Source organism: Talpa europaea (assembly GCF_964194135.1).
Source record: "Talpa europaea genome assembly, chromosome: 3".
Lineage (NCBI taxonomy): Eukaryota > Metazoa > Chordata > Mammalia > Eulipotyphla > Talpidae > Talpa > Talpa europaea.
Genome location: NC_140069.1, coordinates 144427482 through 144447516, shown reverse-complemented (window position 1 = coordinate 144447516; position 20035 = coordinate 144427482). Strand labels below are relative to the sequence as shown.

Here is a 20035-nt window from a genome sequence, read left to right as displayed (position 1 = left end):
TCTGGTATAGACTAGGGAAGTGTCAATAAGAATAACTATGAGAGTGGGCCTCCCCTGGTGGCCCAGCGGTTGAGCGCTGGGCTGCGAAGCTGCCCGCAGCATCTGCAGCACTTGTTCAATCCCTGGCTGCCAGCGAGGGTCCCACCTGGTGCACAGACCTCTCCTGCCATGCCCGCTGCTCCCCTCAGCAGCGTATTTGGTCAGTCTGCCTGTTCTGTTCCCCGCTCTGGCTCTGGTGAATTCTCACACCCTCCCGCACTTCTGACTGTACCCAGTGCTTATATAAATAAATAAATAAATCTTAAAAAAAAAAAAGAATAACTATGAGACAAACTTACCTCTACACTGCTTCCGCAAGGAGAAGACTTCCCTGTTAGTGACTAATTTTCCTAATAACTGAGGTTACTCTACCGGTATCTCATCTGGGTGAGGCACTATAAGGTTCTTTGATTCCTTTGGCCACTTCAGAGCCATATCCAGAGAAAATGTTTTCATGTGAGGATTCTCATCCTTCTAGATTCTTTTGTAAACAGCACCTTGGGATAATATGAATGACCAATTGTCAACCACACTAGCAGGTGATGACAAGAAAACTGCCAAAATATCAGAAAAGTGCCCCCCCCCCACCAATACAGACACACATCAAGGGACAGAAGTTTATAGAGACTGGGTAAGGGTGATCTCTAGGAATCTCTACATAGACTTGCACCTACTCTCTCAAAAGAGATCAGCGTGTGTCATCAGGAATGTGATTCCCTCGGCAAGGCATGTTGGTTTCTGCAAACAACCGGCTCCACTTTAACTCCCTGGATTGAAAATCATCTCAGGAGCAAATAAATTTATTTTATATTAGGAGATGGCACTTCTGAATCACATACAGTGGAGTAACACAACATTACCTTAATTGAAAAATACAATAAAACAAGATGTGAGCGCTTGATACTCCTCAGGAATCTCCTTTCACCAACAGAAAACCCTTCAGAGGCAAAGGATGTTTTCTAAGACCCAGTGGTAGGGATCTGAGGAGAAATATCAGTCGAGGAGCATTTGCTACAATTGATGATATTTTTTTCTACATATCATGGAGTTCTAAATTATACCTCTAGGAGTAAAGATTTATTTAGAATCAACTGAAAACTACAATTCCCAGAAGGAAAATTTGACAGGGTATCTTTCTACCTTCTTCTTCCTGAAGTGGGAGAAAATATCCCCATCTCCTCTGAGTAAAGATTCTCTATGTGTTTCCCTTGAGGAATATTCTAGGCAAAAGTCAAATCACATATTGACATTGTACTGCGGCCACACAGACTTTCAAATATCTCAAGGGTTATGAACCCTAGAGAATTGTCACAAATTAGAGTGTACAAAACTTTAAAATTATTTCTGTTCTAAATTCACGCTGCTTCATGAATCCCATAGATATTATGAGGCTGTGATTTATAGAAGGTTAGAGAAGTTTTCCATGGAAGCTGCTATGGCAAACCTGATAAAGAGTCTCTCATCCAAGGTGATCCATCACCGAAGCAGGGCTGATAGACACAAATAGCAAGGACAGAAATATCCATAAACAGCTACTTAAGGGCCTTAAATTGTTTTATAAAATTCTTCATTGCTTGATATGAACTATATATTTTTAAATAATCATTATAATTTCAGTGATATTCAGAAAGGATTTTGAGTATATGGAGTTAATATTGCTTCATCTGTGATAACGGACCTCTTGAGAACTTTTGAAGGTGACTGGGAGGTCAAAAATTTTCTTTAAATCTAAAATACTAATTTTTAATCACATTTATCCTGCCATTAGATGAGTCTGGAATGACTAAGTCTGCAGCTATGGGATATATTAACAGATTGGATGCAAATGTAAAAGCAAAAACCTATTGTCCAAGATACAGTTTCCTGATTTTTTTTTACAAAAATATAAAACAGGACTAGTTTTTCACTTTTTTGTCCTAGAGACTACAGCTATTTTAAACACCATAAAAATATATTATCCATATGAGATACTTCCTTCAAATGGATCAGTAAATGTTTTCAAGTGCCATTTTAATTTCCTCTCTTTCAGCTTTATTTAGGTATGATGGACACGTAACAATGTTTATATATTTGAGGTGCACAATGAAATGATTTGATACCTGTTTACACTGTGAAATGATGGCCAAAGAGTTACACATCCAACATTCCACATGGATTGTTTCCCTTTTTACTGCCAGCATGTTGACATTTTTAAAAATCCTATTACTTTTTACTGAAGCAACTTTGGTTGATAACACTGCCATGACTTGAAGGTTCAGGTTCATACCTCTTCATGTTACTGCACCATGTGTACCATTAAAGCACCCACAATCCTCCATCATAATTTACTGCCTCTCCCCCTTTTGCATCCTCCACTATCTCCCTCTGATGGCCTCAATTCTATGCTCAGATTCCTAGTGTCTGTTTGGCTTATTTCTGTTACTCCCTCTATTTTCCCTCCATATTCTACATCTGAGTGACATCATCTAGTATTTTCCTTTCCCTTCTGACTTATCTTACTCAGCATTACCCAATTTCGTCCTCTTGTCACAAGTGGCAAGTGGTCATCTGCTTTGATAGCTGACTGGTACCCAATGCACATCTATACACATTTTCTTTAAAACTGCTCAGTCAATGGGCATTTAAATTCTTTCCATAGCACGGCTTGAATAAGGAGGGCTCTAATGAGCAGGGGAGGGCATATATCCCTTTGAAACAATGATTTTGTGTCCACAAAGTACCTAGGCATGGGATGGGAAAAAAGATGCAAAGACAATTTTCCACAGAAGACACAAGTGACAAAAGCCACCTTAGAAAATGCTCAACATCACTCAGCGCAAGGGGAATACAATCAAAAGGACAATGATAAGCCAATTATACCTGTGTGAATGGCATATATTCAAAAACACAGAAACAACAAATGTTGGCAGGACTGTTGAGAAAATGGGATCTTTGTACACTGTTGGTGGGAATGTAGATCGGTCGAGCACCTATGGAAGAGAGTAAGTAGGTTTCACAAGATACTAAAAATAGATCTACCACATGATCCAGAAATTTTGCTCCTAGCTAAAATTATTTTTATTTCTTTTGCCCTTGGTGTTGTGTCCCCAAAGACATCCTTGAAGTCAATGCCTATGTACGTTTACCTATGTATGTTTTCTTTTATATATTTTATGGCTTCAGATCTTCCTTCAAAGATTTTAACCCATTTGAGTTTCCTTATGGTATGAGATAGTGGTAAAGGTTCAATCTGCTGGGAATGAAACTGTCTATATTCCCCAACACCGCTGAAGAGACTTTTCTTTCTCTTTCATCTTGAGTTGCATTATACCAGCAAGTCCATATGTGAGCACTACCAACTGCATACAATTCCACCTTCCTTCATGATGTCCTCTGCTTCTGCACTGCTCTGTTGAATGCAGCCTTCATTTGAGCATTCCTCAGACTGTAGATGAGGGAGTTCAACAATGGGTTGAAGAAGATATAAAACAGAGTGAGAACTTTTTTCTGCTCATCCCAGTGACCATCATCGGGGACCATGTAAATAATCATGGCAATGCCAAAGTAGAACCCAACCACACAGGGGTGGGAGGAGCAGGTGGAGAAGGCCTTTCTGCGGCCCTCCTTTGACTTGATCTTCAGGATGGTCAAGACGATGCGCATGTAGGAGACCAGCATCAAGGAAAGGGGCCCCACTAAGATAAAAGCACCACAAGAAAGGATAAAAAATTTGTTGATCCAGGTGTCCCCACAGGCCACTTTGAGGACAGCTATTATTTCACAGAAGATGTGGTTCACCTCTGGGAATCCACAGTAGGGCACTCTCAAAAAGAGAATCAGATCTCCTAAGGCAACAGAAAAACCACAAGCCCAGGAAGTGATGGCCAGCACCGTGCACAGTCTCCAGGTCATGATCACCGTATAGTGGAGAGGATGGCAGATGGCCACGTACCTGTCATAGGACATCACCACCAAAATCAGGCACTCTGTGCAGGCAAAACCCAAATAAAAAAACAATTGTGCAGCACAAGAAACATAGGAGATCATTTTTTTTGTGTTTCACTAGGTTTTCCAGTAATTTGGGCAAATTGCTGGAGGCATAGGAGATGTCAATGATGGCCAGATGAGAGAGGAAGAAGTACATGGGGGTGTGCAGCCTAACGTCCAGCCAGATGAGCCCCAAGATCATGCCATTTGCCAGCAGGTTGGAGACATACAACAGGGAGAAGACACAGCAGAGAAGCACTTCCATGTCTGCACTGAGTGGGAATCTCACCAGGATGAGTTCTGGGTCCCCTGACTGGTTGTCCCCCATCCTTAATGATAGTTGGTCCAAGACTGAAACTTGATAGAAAAGCCAGAGCTGGAGGTAAAGGTGGCATTATTTATCTTGAAATAAGCTCACAGAAAGCATACAGGATTATCTATATTTGACTAATTCCCCAGTTTTTCTTTGATTTTTGGTGTTTTTTTCCATTTTATTATGATGTGATTAGTTTTTCAGATAAAAATTAAGAACTACAAACATTGCATTAATGCATTTCACCGTATTATTTATTAACATTTCTTTTTTCATTTCTTTTCCCATAAGTGTATCTGTGTTTGTATACACATATATCTTATATTTATTGAACCACATAACTGCTGAAATAATGACAGTTTATCCCTCTTGTTTTTTGAAAAACAATTCTATTCACTATTTAATTCTCAGTATGATTACATAAATTGTAATATCAACACAATTCACTATGGTAAAAATATTAGTTTGTTACCCTTTGCCCATTTTATAATCTCACATCACATTAGCCCTGAACCATGATAATACTGAATGGTTCACAACCTTTTTTTATACAATAGCTCCCATTTATGTTTGCCATTGATTATCCATGTTGTACTCAATAAAATAAATGTGACTTTAGTTCCCTTCATTAACACTAATGTAACTTTGTCCAGCGGTTCTCAAGGATAATATGGATTAGTCAACTAATGTTTTTCTCCACAGATCTACATTACAAAATCATTTATCCACACTATTTAGTATCATTACTTTCCTGTATCTACCTTAAAAATTTGTTTCTTTCAACCTTGTACTCACCCAAATCACCATGGAATTAGTTACCCCATCAAATGGTCTAATTTTCTTTAGTGGTGAATCATATTTTCAAAGCAATTATCACACATACCAAGAAGTTTAATTATGTATATTTTATCAAGATGGTTATCATTGTTCAAATATCATCATTTAATAGAGAGAATATATAATTGGGTGTACAGATTGTTAAAGGGATAGTTGATTCTTAAGATTCTTTAATCCTACTGCATCTATACCCCATCTTTTGGAGAGACAAATCTAATTTACTGAATTAACATTAACCAAAATTAACACTTGGAAATTAATGTTACCAAATTAACATTAGTATCAGCCTATGTTTTAATATTATACATTAGTTTACCTTAAGGCACATGTTCATTTATATTCCAGCTTCTTATGAATTATCTTCTTTAAATGTGCTATTATACTCCCTATATTTACATATAAGAGATTCTTTTACATTTTAAATTTATACATGATCATTTCACCGATCTTGTTCAGTGTGTGCATAAAGTGGCACATACCTCATATGAGATTTTAATGTTGGGTTTCAAAAATATCCTGGAAAACATAAAATTCAACAAAAACCGATACAGACATATCATACAATTTACTGTGTATAAATGATTTCCCTATGACTGATGGAGACAATTGTCAAGTGTTCAGTCTATGCTGTATACTGATATTTTCATAATATACATAAGTAAAATTTTATGATTATTTTATTTGTTTTAGTATCATTTTATTTGTTACCTTTAGAATCACATGTACATTTTTTATATTATTTTCCCTGACCTGTGTTTTAAGTGGTGCATACTGTTCATTTTCATACAAACTTTTTGCTGAGTTAGTATATTCCCTTCCACCTTGATAGTATGCCATATAAAGCAAGTGATTAAATGTAATGTATTTTTGTGTAACTTTTATTATTAAAGTAAATTCCCAGACAGTATATTTCAGTCAATTCTATGTATTATTTTCTTTCTATATTCCTTCTTGCTCCATCACCACCTCCATCACCTCATCATTCTCAATCACATCATGGTTTCTCACTTGATAAAAGCAAACTAGCAAAATCCCAGACACGATGTAACTATAATGTATCACCTCGTAAGAAAGAGTCTCCAATTTACCAATCAATTTACCAATCTGGCTGTATAACCTGAAGCTCATCTTCCTATGGAGCTTCCCACTTCAGCCTCTCTGTTCTATTATTCTGACTGCCATGTTTTTTGTTGTTGTTGTTTGTTTGTTTGTTTGTTTTTGTGGGACCCTCGCCTGTGGCCTGGGAATGAACCCGCATTGCACAGGCTGCGGGCAGCCTCAAAGCCCAGCGCTCAACTGCTGCGCCACCAGGGAAGGCCCCTGACTGCCATGTTTTAACATTATTTAGTCAAAGTTGGTTTAAAATGTACCACTTTCAGTTCATTGTTACCACTGCTTCCTGTCAAATACAAAGAAAGAACAATACTTAATGGAAAGTGACTTCACAAAGGTTAAGTATACACTGATTATAATGTAAGTAGTTCCTCTTTACACATCAAATCTCTGTGTGCTAACAAGCTTGAGTTAGTTACCCTCTAGATAAAAGGAGCTGAGTACAACTTTATGGAGTGATTCCTGTACTTTTTACTGCCTATTTCCACATGATTCTTGTAGAAGTGGCGGTTCCTACCCCACTATTCAGGATTTCCTCATAGACACACTTTCACACATAAATGAAGACCAAAAGACATCAATTTTCACTTTGCATAAAATCTATTATTTTTTCCTCAATTCCAGTTTGTGGCCCCAGAGTTATTTCTGTTCATCCCAGGTGAATAACACCTAGGATGATGTAAGGGTGACAGCAAACATTCCAGGGAGACCTCATTGCACATACAGTAGTTACACGCTAAAGAATAGTCTATACTTTCAACACCACAGCTCTAAAATACAAAATGTTGCATATCAGACATAACTTTTACCCAAAGGACCAATACGAGTTCTACAGAGCTACAAATTCCCAAATAATAAGAAGTCAATCCCTTGAAGAGATGACAGGTATAGATTCATTCATAGGTTTTCAGGTACATTCTTTGAACTAAGATGACTCCTCTGAGTGGCTATAGAGGTCCTGTGATGGATGTTATATCTCTATGACAGCCACTGAGGTTCTAGATTAAACAAGGCACTTAAGGAGCATGTGCTACTGGGTGAATAATAAATTCTAAATATAAATACAGATATGCACATACAAATACAGACACCTATGGATAGAGTCACGTTGGTATTTCAGTGTCCACAAGATTTTCAAATATTTCCCATCATAACATGGCAGACATAGCAACACAGCACACCTGACCTTACAAGCTCCTATAATTATTCCACTTTTATGAATTTAAGCTTTTCTACAGGCACATGCTCCATAAATATCTTCTATCACCAGTTTCTATCTATTGTTTATGGGTATGAATTATAGTTTAGTAGCAAAATAGTTCACAATTAGAATTTAATCACTGAATGACTTTCAGAAAATGATGACTAATACAGTAATTCAAATATGACATTTCTTTAGGTTATAACAAAATATGTTTGAAGATTTTGACTATATTATATCTGAGGAGAAAATGGCAACAAAAAAATGAACTAATGTCTTACACCTGTTTTGAAGAGATGCTATGAGGGAGTTTGCGGGAAATTGCTTTGGATAAATTCCTTAGTTGGAAAGTAAAACAATAACCTATCAGCACACTTGAAGGCAAATGCAAAGCCACTTTTCAATATTTTCAAAATATCAGCTTAAGGGAGGCATCAACTGAGGGTACAGTTTCAAAAAGAAATAACTATGTGACAATCTTACCTCTTACACTGTTTTTACAAGGAGATTTCCCTGTTACAGTTAACAGAATTTTCCTTTCTAGTATAAGGTTTCTCTAGTAACATATGATCTGGGGTAGGCACTATAAGGTTCCTGGATTCCTTTGGCCATTTCAGAGCCTTCTCCAGAGGAAATGCTTGCACATGAGGCTTCTCATCCTTCTGGGTTCCTTCACCAACAATACAATGGAATTTGAATGACCAACCCTCAACCACACTGGGAGATGATGATGAGAAAACTGCCAAAAAATTGGAAACACTCCCCCACCATAACACAAATATTTCAGGGGACAGAAGTTTACAGAGCTGGGTTAGGGGTGAAATCTGGGCATTTATTCCATTTATCTGTACACAGTCTTATCAGGGGAGATCTGTATGTGTCTCTCTCTACAAAGGCATGTTGGTTTCTGCAGCCACCTGGCTCTACTTCATCTCACTAGATTGAAAATCATCTCATATGCAAATATATCTATTTTACATTAGGAGATGGCACCTCTGAATCACAAACAATGGAGTAAAACAGTATTACCTCAATAAAAAATACAATAAAACAAGATGTCAGCACTGGATACTCCTCAGGAATCTCCTTTCACCAAGAGAAGAAACTTCGGAGGCAAAGAAAGGACGTGTTCTATGTCCTTGTGGCAGGGATCTGAGGAGAAATCTCAGTTGAGGAGCATTTGCTACAATTGATGATGGTTTTTCTACATATCATAGAGTTTTAAATTATACCTCAAGGAGTAAAGTTTATTTAGAATCAACTAAAAATTACAATTCCCAGAAGGAAAATTTGACATGACATGATTCTTTCTACCTTCTTCTTCATAAAGTAAGAGAAAAACATCCCTGTCTCCTCTCCCTGGAGGTGAGCAAAGAGTCTCTATGCTTTTCCCTTGAGGAACATTCTAGGCAAAAGTCAAATCACATATTAACATCACACATGGTCCACAGAGACTTTCAAAAATCTCAAGGGTTATAAACCCTAGAGAGACATCACAAATTGGAGTGTACAAATCTTTAAATTACTGCTGTTCTAAATACATGCCTCTTTATGAACCTCATGGATATTATGAGGCTGTGACTTGTAGAAGGTTAGAGAAGGTTCCCATGGAAGCTGCTAAGGCAAACCTGATAAAGAGTCTCTCTCTCCAAGGTGATCCATGATGGAAGAAGAAGCAGGGCTGATAGATGGAAATAGCAAGGATTGCAATATACAAACAGCTACTCATGAGCCCTTAAAATGTTTAGGAAATACTTCAATGGCTTGATTAGGACTATATATTTTAAATAATAATTATAATTTCAGTGATATGCAGAATGGATTTTGAGTATATGAAGTTAATATTGCTTCATCTGTGATAATGGACCTCTTGAGAACTTTTGAAGGTGACTGGGAGTTCAATAATTTTCTTTAAATCTAAAATACTAATTTTTAATCACATTTATCCTGCCATTAGATGAGTGGGGAATACCGTAAGTCTACAGCTATGGAATATTTTAACAGATCGGATGCAGATGTAAAAGCAAAAACCTATTGATCAAGAAACAGATTTATGATTTTTTACAAAAAATATAAAACAGGACTAGTTTTTCGCTTTTTTGCCCTAGAGACTACAGCTACTTTAAATACCATAAAACATATATTATCCACATGAGATACTTCTGTCAAATTGATCAGTAAATGTTTTCAAGTGCCATATTAATTTCCTCTCTTTCAGCTTTATTTAGGTATTACTGACACATAATAATATTTATATATTTGAGGTGCACAATGTAATGATTTGATACCTGTTTACACTGTGAAATGAAGGCTACAGAGTGATACATGCAGCAATTCACACAGTTTCTTTCCTTCTTTACTGTCAGTGTGTTGACATTTTAAAAAATCCTGTTACTGGGCCTCCCCGGTGGTGCAGCTGTCGAGCACTGGGTTGTGAAGCTGCCCACAAGCAGCCTCTGCAGCACTGGTTCAATCCCCGGCTGCCGGCTGAGGGTCCCACATGGTGCGCAGACCTCTCCTGCTGCCCGCTGCTCCCCTCAGCAGTATACTTCAGTCCTTCTGCCTGTTCTGCTCCCCGCTCTGGCTCTGGTGAATTCTCTCACCCTTCCACACTTCTGACTGTACCCAGTGCTTGTATAAATAAGTAAATAAATAAATCTTTTAAAAAAAATCTTGTTACTTTTTATTGAGGCAACTTTGGATGATAACACTGCCATGACTTGGAGGGTCAGGTTCACAACTCTTCATATTACCGCACCATGTCCACCATCAAAGCACCCAGAGTTCCCCATCATAATCCACTGCCTCCACCCTTTTTGGATCCTGCAGTATCTCCCATGGATGGCTACGCTCATATTCCTAGGGTCTGAGTTCGCTTATTTTTGTTACTCCCTCTGATTTTTCCTCCATATTCTACAAACGAATGAAATAATCTAATATTTACTTTTCCCTTCTGACTTATCTTACTCAGCATTGCCCTCCTCAAGTTTCAGCTTCTTGTCACAAGTGGCAAGTGGTCATCTCTTTGATGGTTGAGAGGTACCCACTGCACATCCATACACACCTTCTTAAAAACTGCTAGTCAATGGCATTTAGGTTGTTTCCCTAGCACGGCTATAATAAAGAGTGCCAGAATGAGCAGGGGAGGGCATATATCCCTTTGAACCACTGACTTTGTGTTCTTCCATGAAGTACCTAGGCATGGGATGGGCAAAAAGTTGAAAAGACAATTTTCCACAGAAGACACAGCCCCCTTAAAAAATGCTTAACATCACTCAGCACAAGGGGAATATAATCAAAAGGAAATTGATAAGCCACCATATACCTGGGAGAATGGGCTATATTAAAAAAAAAACACAGAAACAACAAATGATGGCAGGACTATTGAGAAAATGGAATCTTTGTATGCTATTGGTGGGAATGTAGATTTGCCCAGCACCTATGTAGATTTCACAAGATATTAAAAAAAATCTACCACATGATCCAGAAATTCCACTCCTAGTTAAAATTATTTTTATTTCTTTTGCCCTTGGTGTTGTGTCCCCAAAGACATCCTTGAAGTCAATGCCTATGTACGTTTACCTATGAATGTTTTCTTTTATATATTTTATGGCTTCCTTCAAAGTCTTTAATCCATTTGAGTTTCCTGTATGGTATGAGATAGTGGTCTAGGTTCAATCTGTTGGGAATAAAACTGTCCAGTTTCTTCCCCAAAACCATTTGAAGAGACTTTTCTTTCTCCAATGTATGCTCTTTCACCTTGAGTTGAATTACACCAGCAAGTCCATATGTGAGCACTTCCAACTGCATACAATTCCACCTTCCTTCATGATGTCCTCTGCTTCTGCACTGCTCTGTTGAAGGCAGCCTTCATTTGAGCATTCCTCAGACTGTAGATTAGGGGGTTCAACAGTGGGTTAAAGACAGCATAAAACAGTGTAAGTACTTTCTTCTGCTCATCCCGGTGACCATCGTCTGGGACCAAGTAAATCATCATGGCAATGCCAAAGTAGAACCCAACCACACAGAGGTGGGAGGAGCAGGTGGAGAAGGCCTTTCTGCGGCCCTCCTTAGACTTGATCTTCAGGATGGCCAAGACGATGCGCATGTAGGAGAACAGCATCAAGGACAGGGGTCCCACTAGGATAAATGCTCCAGAAGAAAGGACAAAAAGTTTGTTAATCCAAGTGTCACCACAGGCCACTTTGAGGAGAGCTAGGATTTCACAGAAAATGTGGTTCACCTCCTGCAACCCACAGAAGGGCACTCTCAGAAACAGAAGTAGATTTCCTAAGGCCAGTAAAAAGCCACATATCCAGGAGGTGATGACCAGGACCGTACACAGTCTCCAGGTCATGATGACCGTGTAGTGGAGAGGATGGCAGATGGCCACGTACCTGTCATAGGACATCACCACCAAAATCATGGCCTCTGTACAAGCAAAAGCCAAATACAGAAACAACTGTGCAGCACATGAAGCATAGGAGATTGTTTTTGTGTGTTTCACTAGGTTTTTAAATATATTGGGCAAATTGCCAGTGGCATAGGACATGTCAATGATGGCCAGGTGAGAGAGGAAGAAGTACATGGGGGTGTGCAGTCTGACATCCAGCCAGATGAGCCCCAAGATCATGCTATTTGCCAGCAGGTTGGAGACATACAGCACGGAGAAGACACAGAAGAGGAGAATTTCCTTCTCCACACTGAGGTGGAATCCCACCAGGATGAATTCCGGGAACCAAGACTTATTAACCCCCATCCTTATGGACAGTTTGTCTGAGATTGAAATGCAATGCAATGACCAGAGCTGGAAGGCAATAAAAACTAGAGTTATTTGTCTTAAAATGAGCTCACAGTAAACATACATGCTTATCTGCACTTTACTATTTTCCCAGCATTTCTTTGCCTTTTTTTTTTTAAGATTTATTTATTTATTTATACATGCACTGGGTACAGTCAGAAGCACGGGAGGGTGAGAGAATTCACCAGAGCCAGAGCGGGGAGCAGAACAGGCAGAAGGACCGAAGTACGCTGCTGAGGGGAGCAGCAGGCGACAGGAGAGGTCTGCGCGCCATGTGGGACCCTCCTCCGGTGGCCGGGGAGCAGCTGGGGATCGAACAGGCGCCGCAGAGGCCACAGGCAGCTTCGCAACCCAGCGCTCAACCGCAGCGCCACCGGGGAGGCCCCCCTCTCTTATTTTTAAAGAACAATTATTTACTCTAGTTTCAGTATAATTAGCACAACTCAGGAAATTTAACATAAACATGATTCACTACTAAATACCTTAAGTTGATCCAAGTTATTACCTAATGTCAAATTTTCTTTTCTAATCTGAGAAAATTACCCAGGATTTCACTGCATGAACCATGATATTTTTGAATGGACACAGTATTTGTTTATGAAATAGCTCCCATTTTAAATCTTTCATTGATTATCCATGTGGTAGTTCATGGTAGAAATTTTTGACCCAATAAAGTAAATGTAAATGAAATTCCCATCGTTAATACCAAGATAATATTAATTTGTCCCACTACTGGCAAGATTAATATAAATTAGTTGGCCCATGTGTTTTCTCCGCAGGTCTACATATAAAATCATTTATCCACACTATTTAGCACTTCCCTACCGCTACTTAAAAGACTTGTTCTGTGCCAACCTTGTGCTTACCCAGGTCATGGAATCAGTTACTGCACTAAAAGGTCTAATTCTTTTTAATGGTGAATCATATTTTCAAAGCAATCATATTTAACAAGATGTTTAATAATTTATTTTTTAATCATTATTGTTTTAAGGTTTCAAATATAATCTAGGGGCTCCTTGGTGGCACAAGGGGTTAAGATAGCACTGTGAAGCTATCCGCAGCCTCTGCAGCACGAGTTAGATCCCTGGCGGTCAGGGAGCTGACCACATGGCACAGCAGACCTCTCCTGTCTTGCCACTGCTCCCCTCAGCAGTGTATTTCAGTCAGTCTGCCTGTTCTGCTCCCCACTCTGTCTCTGGTGAATCCTCTCATACTTCCTCTGCACCTCTGGCCTGTACCCCAGTTCTTGTATGCATAAATAAATCTTTTAAAAATATAATTTAGTAGGGAGAATATATAATTTGGTGTACAAATTGTTGAAGGGATAGTGGATTCTTAAGATTCTTTAATCCTAATGTATCATTACTGACATCTTTTGGAGAGACAAATCTATTTTACAAAATTAACATTAGTATCAGCATATATCTTTGATATTATATAGTAGTTTATTTTAAGGAAAATATATATTTATAACTCCAGATTCTTATAAATTACCTTATTCAAATATGTTATTGTTCTCTTTATATCTATCTATAAGAGATTATTTTACATTTTAAATTTACAAATTATGATTTCACTAATCTTGTTGAATGTCTGGATAACGTGGCATAGACCTCATATGAGATATTTCCATTAAGTTTTCAAAACTATCTTGGAAGACATGAAATTCAATAAAGGCCTATAAAGATAATATTATATTACACAATATAGTGTACATAACTGATTTCCATGACTGATGGTGATGATGGTCAATCTGCCCATATAGTTTTCACTATATATTTACTGATATTTTCAGATAGATTATTAAAAATTTTATGAATAGTATTTTTATTTAGAATCACATCTACATTTTCCATATCAAAATATTTCCCTGACATGCTTCAATTGGTGCATACTATTAATTTGCATACTAACTTTTATTGATTTGGTCCATTACTTTCCACTGGCTTGTATGACATTTTATTATAATGCTAAAGTGATTAAGTGTAGTGCATTTATTTTTCTGTAATTTTGATTATTAAAGTAAATTCCTAAATGGTATAGCTCAGTCAATTCTCTGTATTTTTCATCTTTCTATTTCTCCTCCTCTGTCATCACTGCCATCAGCATCATCATTCTCAACTTTAGCATCTTTTCTCTCTTCTTAACAGTAAACAAGAAAAAATACAACCACGTTGTAACTGTAGTATGTCACCTGGTGGGTAAGAGTCCCCAATTCAACAATCAAGGCTGTATAACCTCAGTTTCTAGCATTCTGATTCCATGTTTTAACATTCTTTAGTCAAACCTGGTGTAAAATGTGCTCCTTCCAGCTTATTGTGACCACTGCTTCATATCCAATACCACTTAATGGAAAGTGAGCTCACACACTTAGGTATAAACTGACTATAATGTAAGTAGTTTCTGATTTACATTTCAAATCCCAGGGCACTTACAAGCTTGAGTTATCTACCCGCTAGTCTAAGGAACTGACTACAACTTTATAGGAAGTTTACCTGTATTTTTTTGCTTCCAGATACAAATGATTCCATATACAAATCGCTATCCCACCCTTACTACTTAATTCCAGTTAGTGGCCACAGAGCTATTTCTGTTTCCTAAGTGAACAACATGTAGAATGATGAAGGATTACACCAACCATTCCAGGGAGACCTTTGCACATACAGTTGTTACACTAAAGAATATTTATATTTTCAACACAACAGCTCTGAGATACAAAATGTTGCATTTGACATGACTTTTACCCACAAGGCCAATACAAGTTTTAGAGATAACAACTACCAAGATAATAGGAGGTCATTCCTTTAAGGGGATGATGGATATAGATTAATTCATAGGTCTTGAGATTCTTTCATGATTATAAAGTAATTTGCAAATAAATGTTGTGAAATTTATTGTTTAACCCTATGAAAATATCAGGCTTGGTAAAAGAAGCTTCTGAAGTTCAAAAATGCATAAGCATCCCTAAAAATACAAGTGTGGTCACACTGTGCAGAGTTACTAGTCTCACTGTGTGAGCCTGAAAGGAGGAAGTCTCGGAGGGCAGGACACTGAGGTCTCCTCCCTGGGGGCATCCCTGCATGTCCACAGATAACACAAAAGAAACTGACAGCCTGTTTGTTCCTCTCTAAGCACCATTAAAAGACTTTAATATTTTCCTTTAATATTAGGAAAGCTGACATATAAAAAACTGTCATATATTTAATCATATGACCCAATGAGCCTGGGGGTAATACACACCAGGACATCCTCACATAATCACTCATAACCAGCTCTGTCTTCTCACAGCTTCCTGTCACCAAAGGGGTCTTTTTCTACTCTCCCTAGAATAGATAAACATGAGGAGGCCTGTCAGGCATGAATTAATGAATAAGGATGGACAACAAAACAGTAAAAGGACTTACAAACTACAAAGATCTAACTAATCCCCATGATAAAATAAAATACAAGCTGGGATTTGACACCAAAGATCCATTCTTTGAACAGAGATGATTCAGTGGTTATACAGGTCAAGGGATGGATTCTGTGTCTCTACGACAGTCACTGAATTTCTAGGTGAAACAAGGCACTCAAGGAGGGTGTGCTAAGTGTGAATAATAAATTCCAAATATAAATATATATATATATATAAAGACAGATGTGGATAGAGTCAAGTTAGCATTTCACAGTGTCCACAAGATTTTCAAATATCTCCTATTGTAAGCTGGCAGAGATAGCAACACAGCACACCTGAACTTACAAGCTGAAGTTATTGAATTTAAGCTTCTCTACAGGCTCACCTTCCATAAACATATTGTAAAATTAGGATCTATCACTGACCAACATGTGAATCACACTTTGCTAAGAAAATTTCACAATCAGAATTTATTTCTGAATACTGCTTCCTTGCATAAAATGCAAAGTAATACATGTAATTAAATATGTTGTTTCTCTCAGATATTACTGAATATGCATGAAGATATGGACTATATCATAGTTGGAAAAAATGGCAACACAAAAATGAATTAAAGTCTTACACCTGCTTTGAGTTGATGCTTACGAAAGTGTTTTAGGGATTTTGCCTTGGTGATTAATTAATTTCTTGGAAAGTAAAATAATAACCTAATAAAGACCCTTAAAGGCACATGGAACAACACTTTGGGACATTTTGAAAATATTCACATAAGGGAGGCTTCAGTTAGGAGGGCAGGGGCCCCTTAGTAAGACTGTCAGAAAAAAAGTTGAAAACAGTCCTAGGTTCTATAAACATGAATATATTATGAAGGTTTATATAAATGTCTGTCAAGTTGGTAACACTTTTTCTACAACTATAAAATCTATATTACAGAGGCAAAAGGGAATAATTAACTCTTTTTTCGGATTAGTTAATATATTAATAAGCTGTTATCTTTTCCATTACTATTATATTCATTCTACTTAAGTATTTCAAAAATAATAGATTAAAACTCATAAGTAATGCAGCACAGAAACAGTGAAGACAATGTCAAGATAGCCTAAATAAAATTTCCCCTTCCAATAGAATCCCTACAATAATAGCGGTTCAGAAATAGAGGTCGGTGGGTGAGTAAGGGGCATTCTCCCCTGCGGGGCTGGAACCGGAGCCGGGAGCTCTCTCCAACTCTAGACAGCAGTACAGACACTGACTCTATCCTACTCTGTTGAAGGACAATTTTTAAATATTGTTAATTTCCAAGGCTAGCAATTGCAGTAATTTCTGTGTCAAATAATAAGATGTGCTGACAGCCTAGGGAAGTTTCAATAAGAAATAACTATGTGACAATCTTATCTCTTACATGTTTCTACAGGAGAAGACTTCCCTGCCATGGTTACTACAATTTTCCTTTCTAATAACTGAGGTCACTCTATCTGTGTTTCTAGTAACTGAGGTCACTCTATCTGTGATAAGATTCTTTGCTCTTTTGGCCATTTCAGAGCTTTCTCCAGAGGAACTTCTTGCATATGAGGCTTCTCCTCCTTCCAGAGTCCTTGTCGAACAACACATTTGAAACATTTGATGAGAAAATTGCCAAAATAGCAGAAATTCCCACCCCCAAACACACCACCACCCACATCAGGGGACAGAAGTTTCCAGAGCTGGGACAGGGCTAAAATTTGGAGATTCATTCTCTTTCTCTGTACATGAAGTTGAGTCAGGGGAGATTCAGTATATTTCACAAGGAATGTGATTCCCTTTACAAAGCATTTGATTTCTGCAGCCACCCTGCTCGACTTCAACTCCCTAGATTGAAAATTACTTCATGTGCAAATGTATCTATTTTATGTTAATAGATGGCACCTCGAAATCATACACCTCGAAATAAGTAAAACAATATTACCTCAATTAAAAAATACAATCAAACAAGATGTCAACACTGGATACTTCTCAGGAATCTCCTTTCACAAAGACTCTTCAGAGGGGAAGGATGTGTTCTAAGACCCTGTGGCAGGCATCTAAGGAGACATCTTGGTTGAGGAGCATTTTCTACAACTGATGATGGTGTTTCAATGTATCATGAAGATCTAAATCATAGCTCAAGAAGTAGAGTTTTATTCAGAATCAACTAAAAATGGTAATTCCCAGAAGGAAAATTTGACATCTCTTTCTCCCTTCTTCTTCCTAAACTAGAAGAAAAAGATTGCTGTCTCTTCTCTCTGGAGGGAATTGAAGATTCTGCCTGCTTTTCCCTTGAGGGAAAAGTCAGGTCACATATTGGCATCATTGTGTGTCCACACAGATTTTCAGTATCTCAAGGGTATGAACCTGAGAGAGATGTCACAAATTGGAGTGTACAAGTCTTTTAAATAGTTTTATTAATTCATGTTCTCTGATGTCCCCATAGATACATATGATAGGCTGTGACTTTCTAGAAGTTGTTTTGCAAAACTCTGAAGGGGTAGATTCCCCCAAACCAAGGTGTATCTTTCTCTGATTAGGGCAGACTGGATGCAAATGAGTAAAGATAATATCCATAAACAGTATTAGTGAGCCTTGTGAAGTTTACAAAAATATACCTAACAATATGGACTATATACTTTTCATACAATTGTTTTATTTTCGTGATCAACAGACAGGACTTTGAGTCTATGAAGTCAATGTTTCATCTGTGACAATGGGACCTTGAGAACTGTGACTCAATATTTCCCTTCAAAATCTAAAATATTCACCTTTAATCACACTATTTCTGTCATCATGTCAGTGGAGTTTTCCAAAGTCTATAGCCAATGTGTTTTCACAGATTCTAGGCAAATGTAAATACAAAATTCTAATGATTTTCCAAGATACGCATTTAACAAATTTACAAAAAAAGTAAAAAAATATATATATATTTTCACATAGTGTTTTATATACAATTTAAAAATTGGTTAAATATATTATCAATCAGTGAGATTTTTAAAGACTTTGAATTTCCTTTTGCCGAATCTATTTATTATTAACATATTAAATGTTCATGTATTTGGGGAGTACAACTTAATAACATGATAATCATACACTGGAAAGTTTACACTTCTTAGATTGATCCCCTTTTCTGCACTACTTTGTTGAAGGCAGCCTTCATTTGAGCATTCCTCAGACTGTAGACAAGGGGGTTCAGCAATGGATTGAAGAGGGTATAAAACAGGGAAAGGATTTTCTTCTGTTCATCTCGGTGGCCATTGTCTGGGACCAAGTACATCATCATGGCAATGCCAAAGTAGAAGCCAACCACACAGAGGTGGGAGGAGCAGGTGGAGAAGGCCTTTCTGCGACCCTCTTTTGACTTGATCTTCAAGATGGCCAAGAGGATGCGTATGTAGGAGAACATCATCAAAGAAAGGGGCCCCAATATGATAAACACACAAGCAGAAAGGACAACAATTTTATTGAGCCAAGTGTCCCCACAGGCTACTTTTAGGACAGCTATGATTTCACAAAAGAGGTGGTTTACCTTCTGGACCCTACAGTAGGGCAATCTTAGATAGAGAATTATATTTACTAGAGCCAGGATAAAACCATATGCCCAGGAGATGCTGGTCAGGACTGTGCACAACCTCCAGTTCATGATGACCATGTAGTGGAGAGGATGGCAGATGGCCACATACCTGTCATAGGACATCACCATCAAAATTGCACACTCTATAATAGCAAGTGCAGAATACAAAATCATTTGCATAGTGCATGAAACAAAGGAGATTGTTTTTTTGTGTTTCAGTAGGTTCTCCATTATGTTGGGCAAACTGCTAGAAGAATAGGAGATGTCAATGACGGCCAGATGAGAGAGGAAGAAGTACATGGGGGTGTGCAGCCTGGCATCCAGCCAGATGAGCCCCAAGATCATGCCATTTGCTAGCAGGTTGGAGACATACAACAGACAGAAGATACAGAAGAGGAACACTTCAATTTCTGCACTGAGTTGGAATCCCACCAAGATGAATTCTGGGACCCATGATTGGTTGTCCCCCATTCCTTAATGATAGTTTGTCCAGGACTGAAATGTAATATAAAGGCCAGAGATGGAGATTAATGAATATTGGAGTTATTTATCTTGAATGGAGTTCAGAAGTAACTTGTAAACTTATCACAACTACACTAAATTTTTTCACAATGTATGTTTGCTGTTTCGTTTTTAGCTATTAATTATGAAGTAGTTAAACTTGTATACAAATATCAATAATATAAAGAAATATGCCATATACACATCATCAAATTTTTCAACTAATCTAAAATATTGACTCAGACTTTCTTGCCATGACTTTGATGTTATGTAGAGTACAGTCCAATTGTTTT

The 20035-nt window shown here is 37.8% G+C and overlaps 1 protein-coding gene across 1 annotated transcript; it reads right to left on the bottom strand.

The window, feature by feature from the left end:
* Positions 1-3399: 3399 nt before the first annotated feature.
* On the bottom strand, positions 3400-19712 carry LOC311168983 (uncharacterized protein; the record flags this gene model as incomplete). The annotated part of the gene is given in 4 exon segments (XM_084230686.1): positions 3400-4062; positions 4064-4381; positions 11416-12276; positions 18792-19712. Coding segments are annotated over 4 exon segments (2763 nt in total).
* Between the last annotated feature and the right edge of the window lie 323 nt (positions 19713-20035).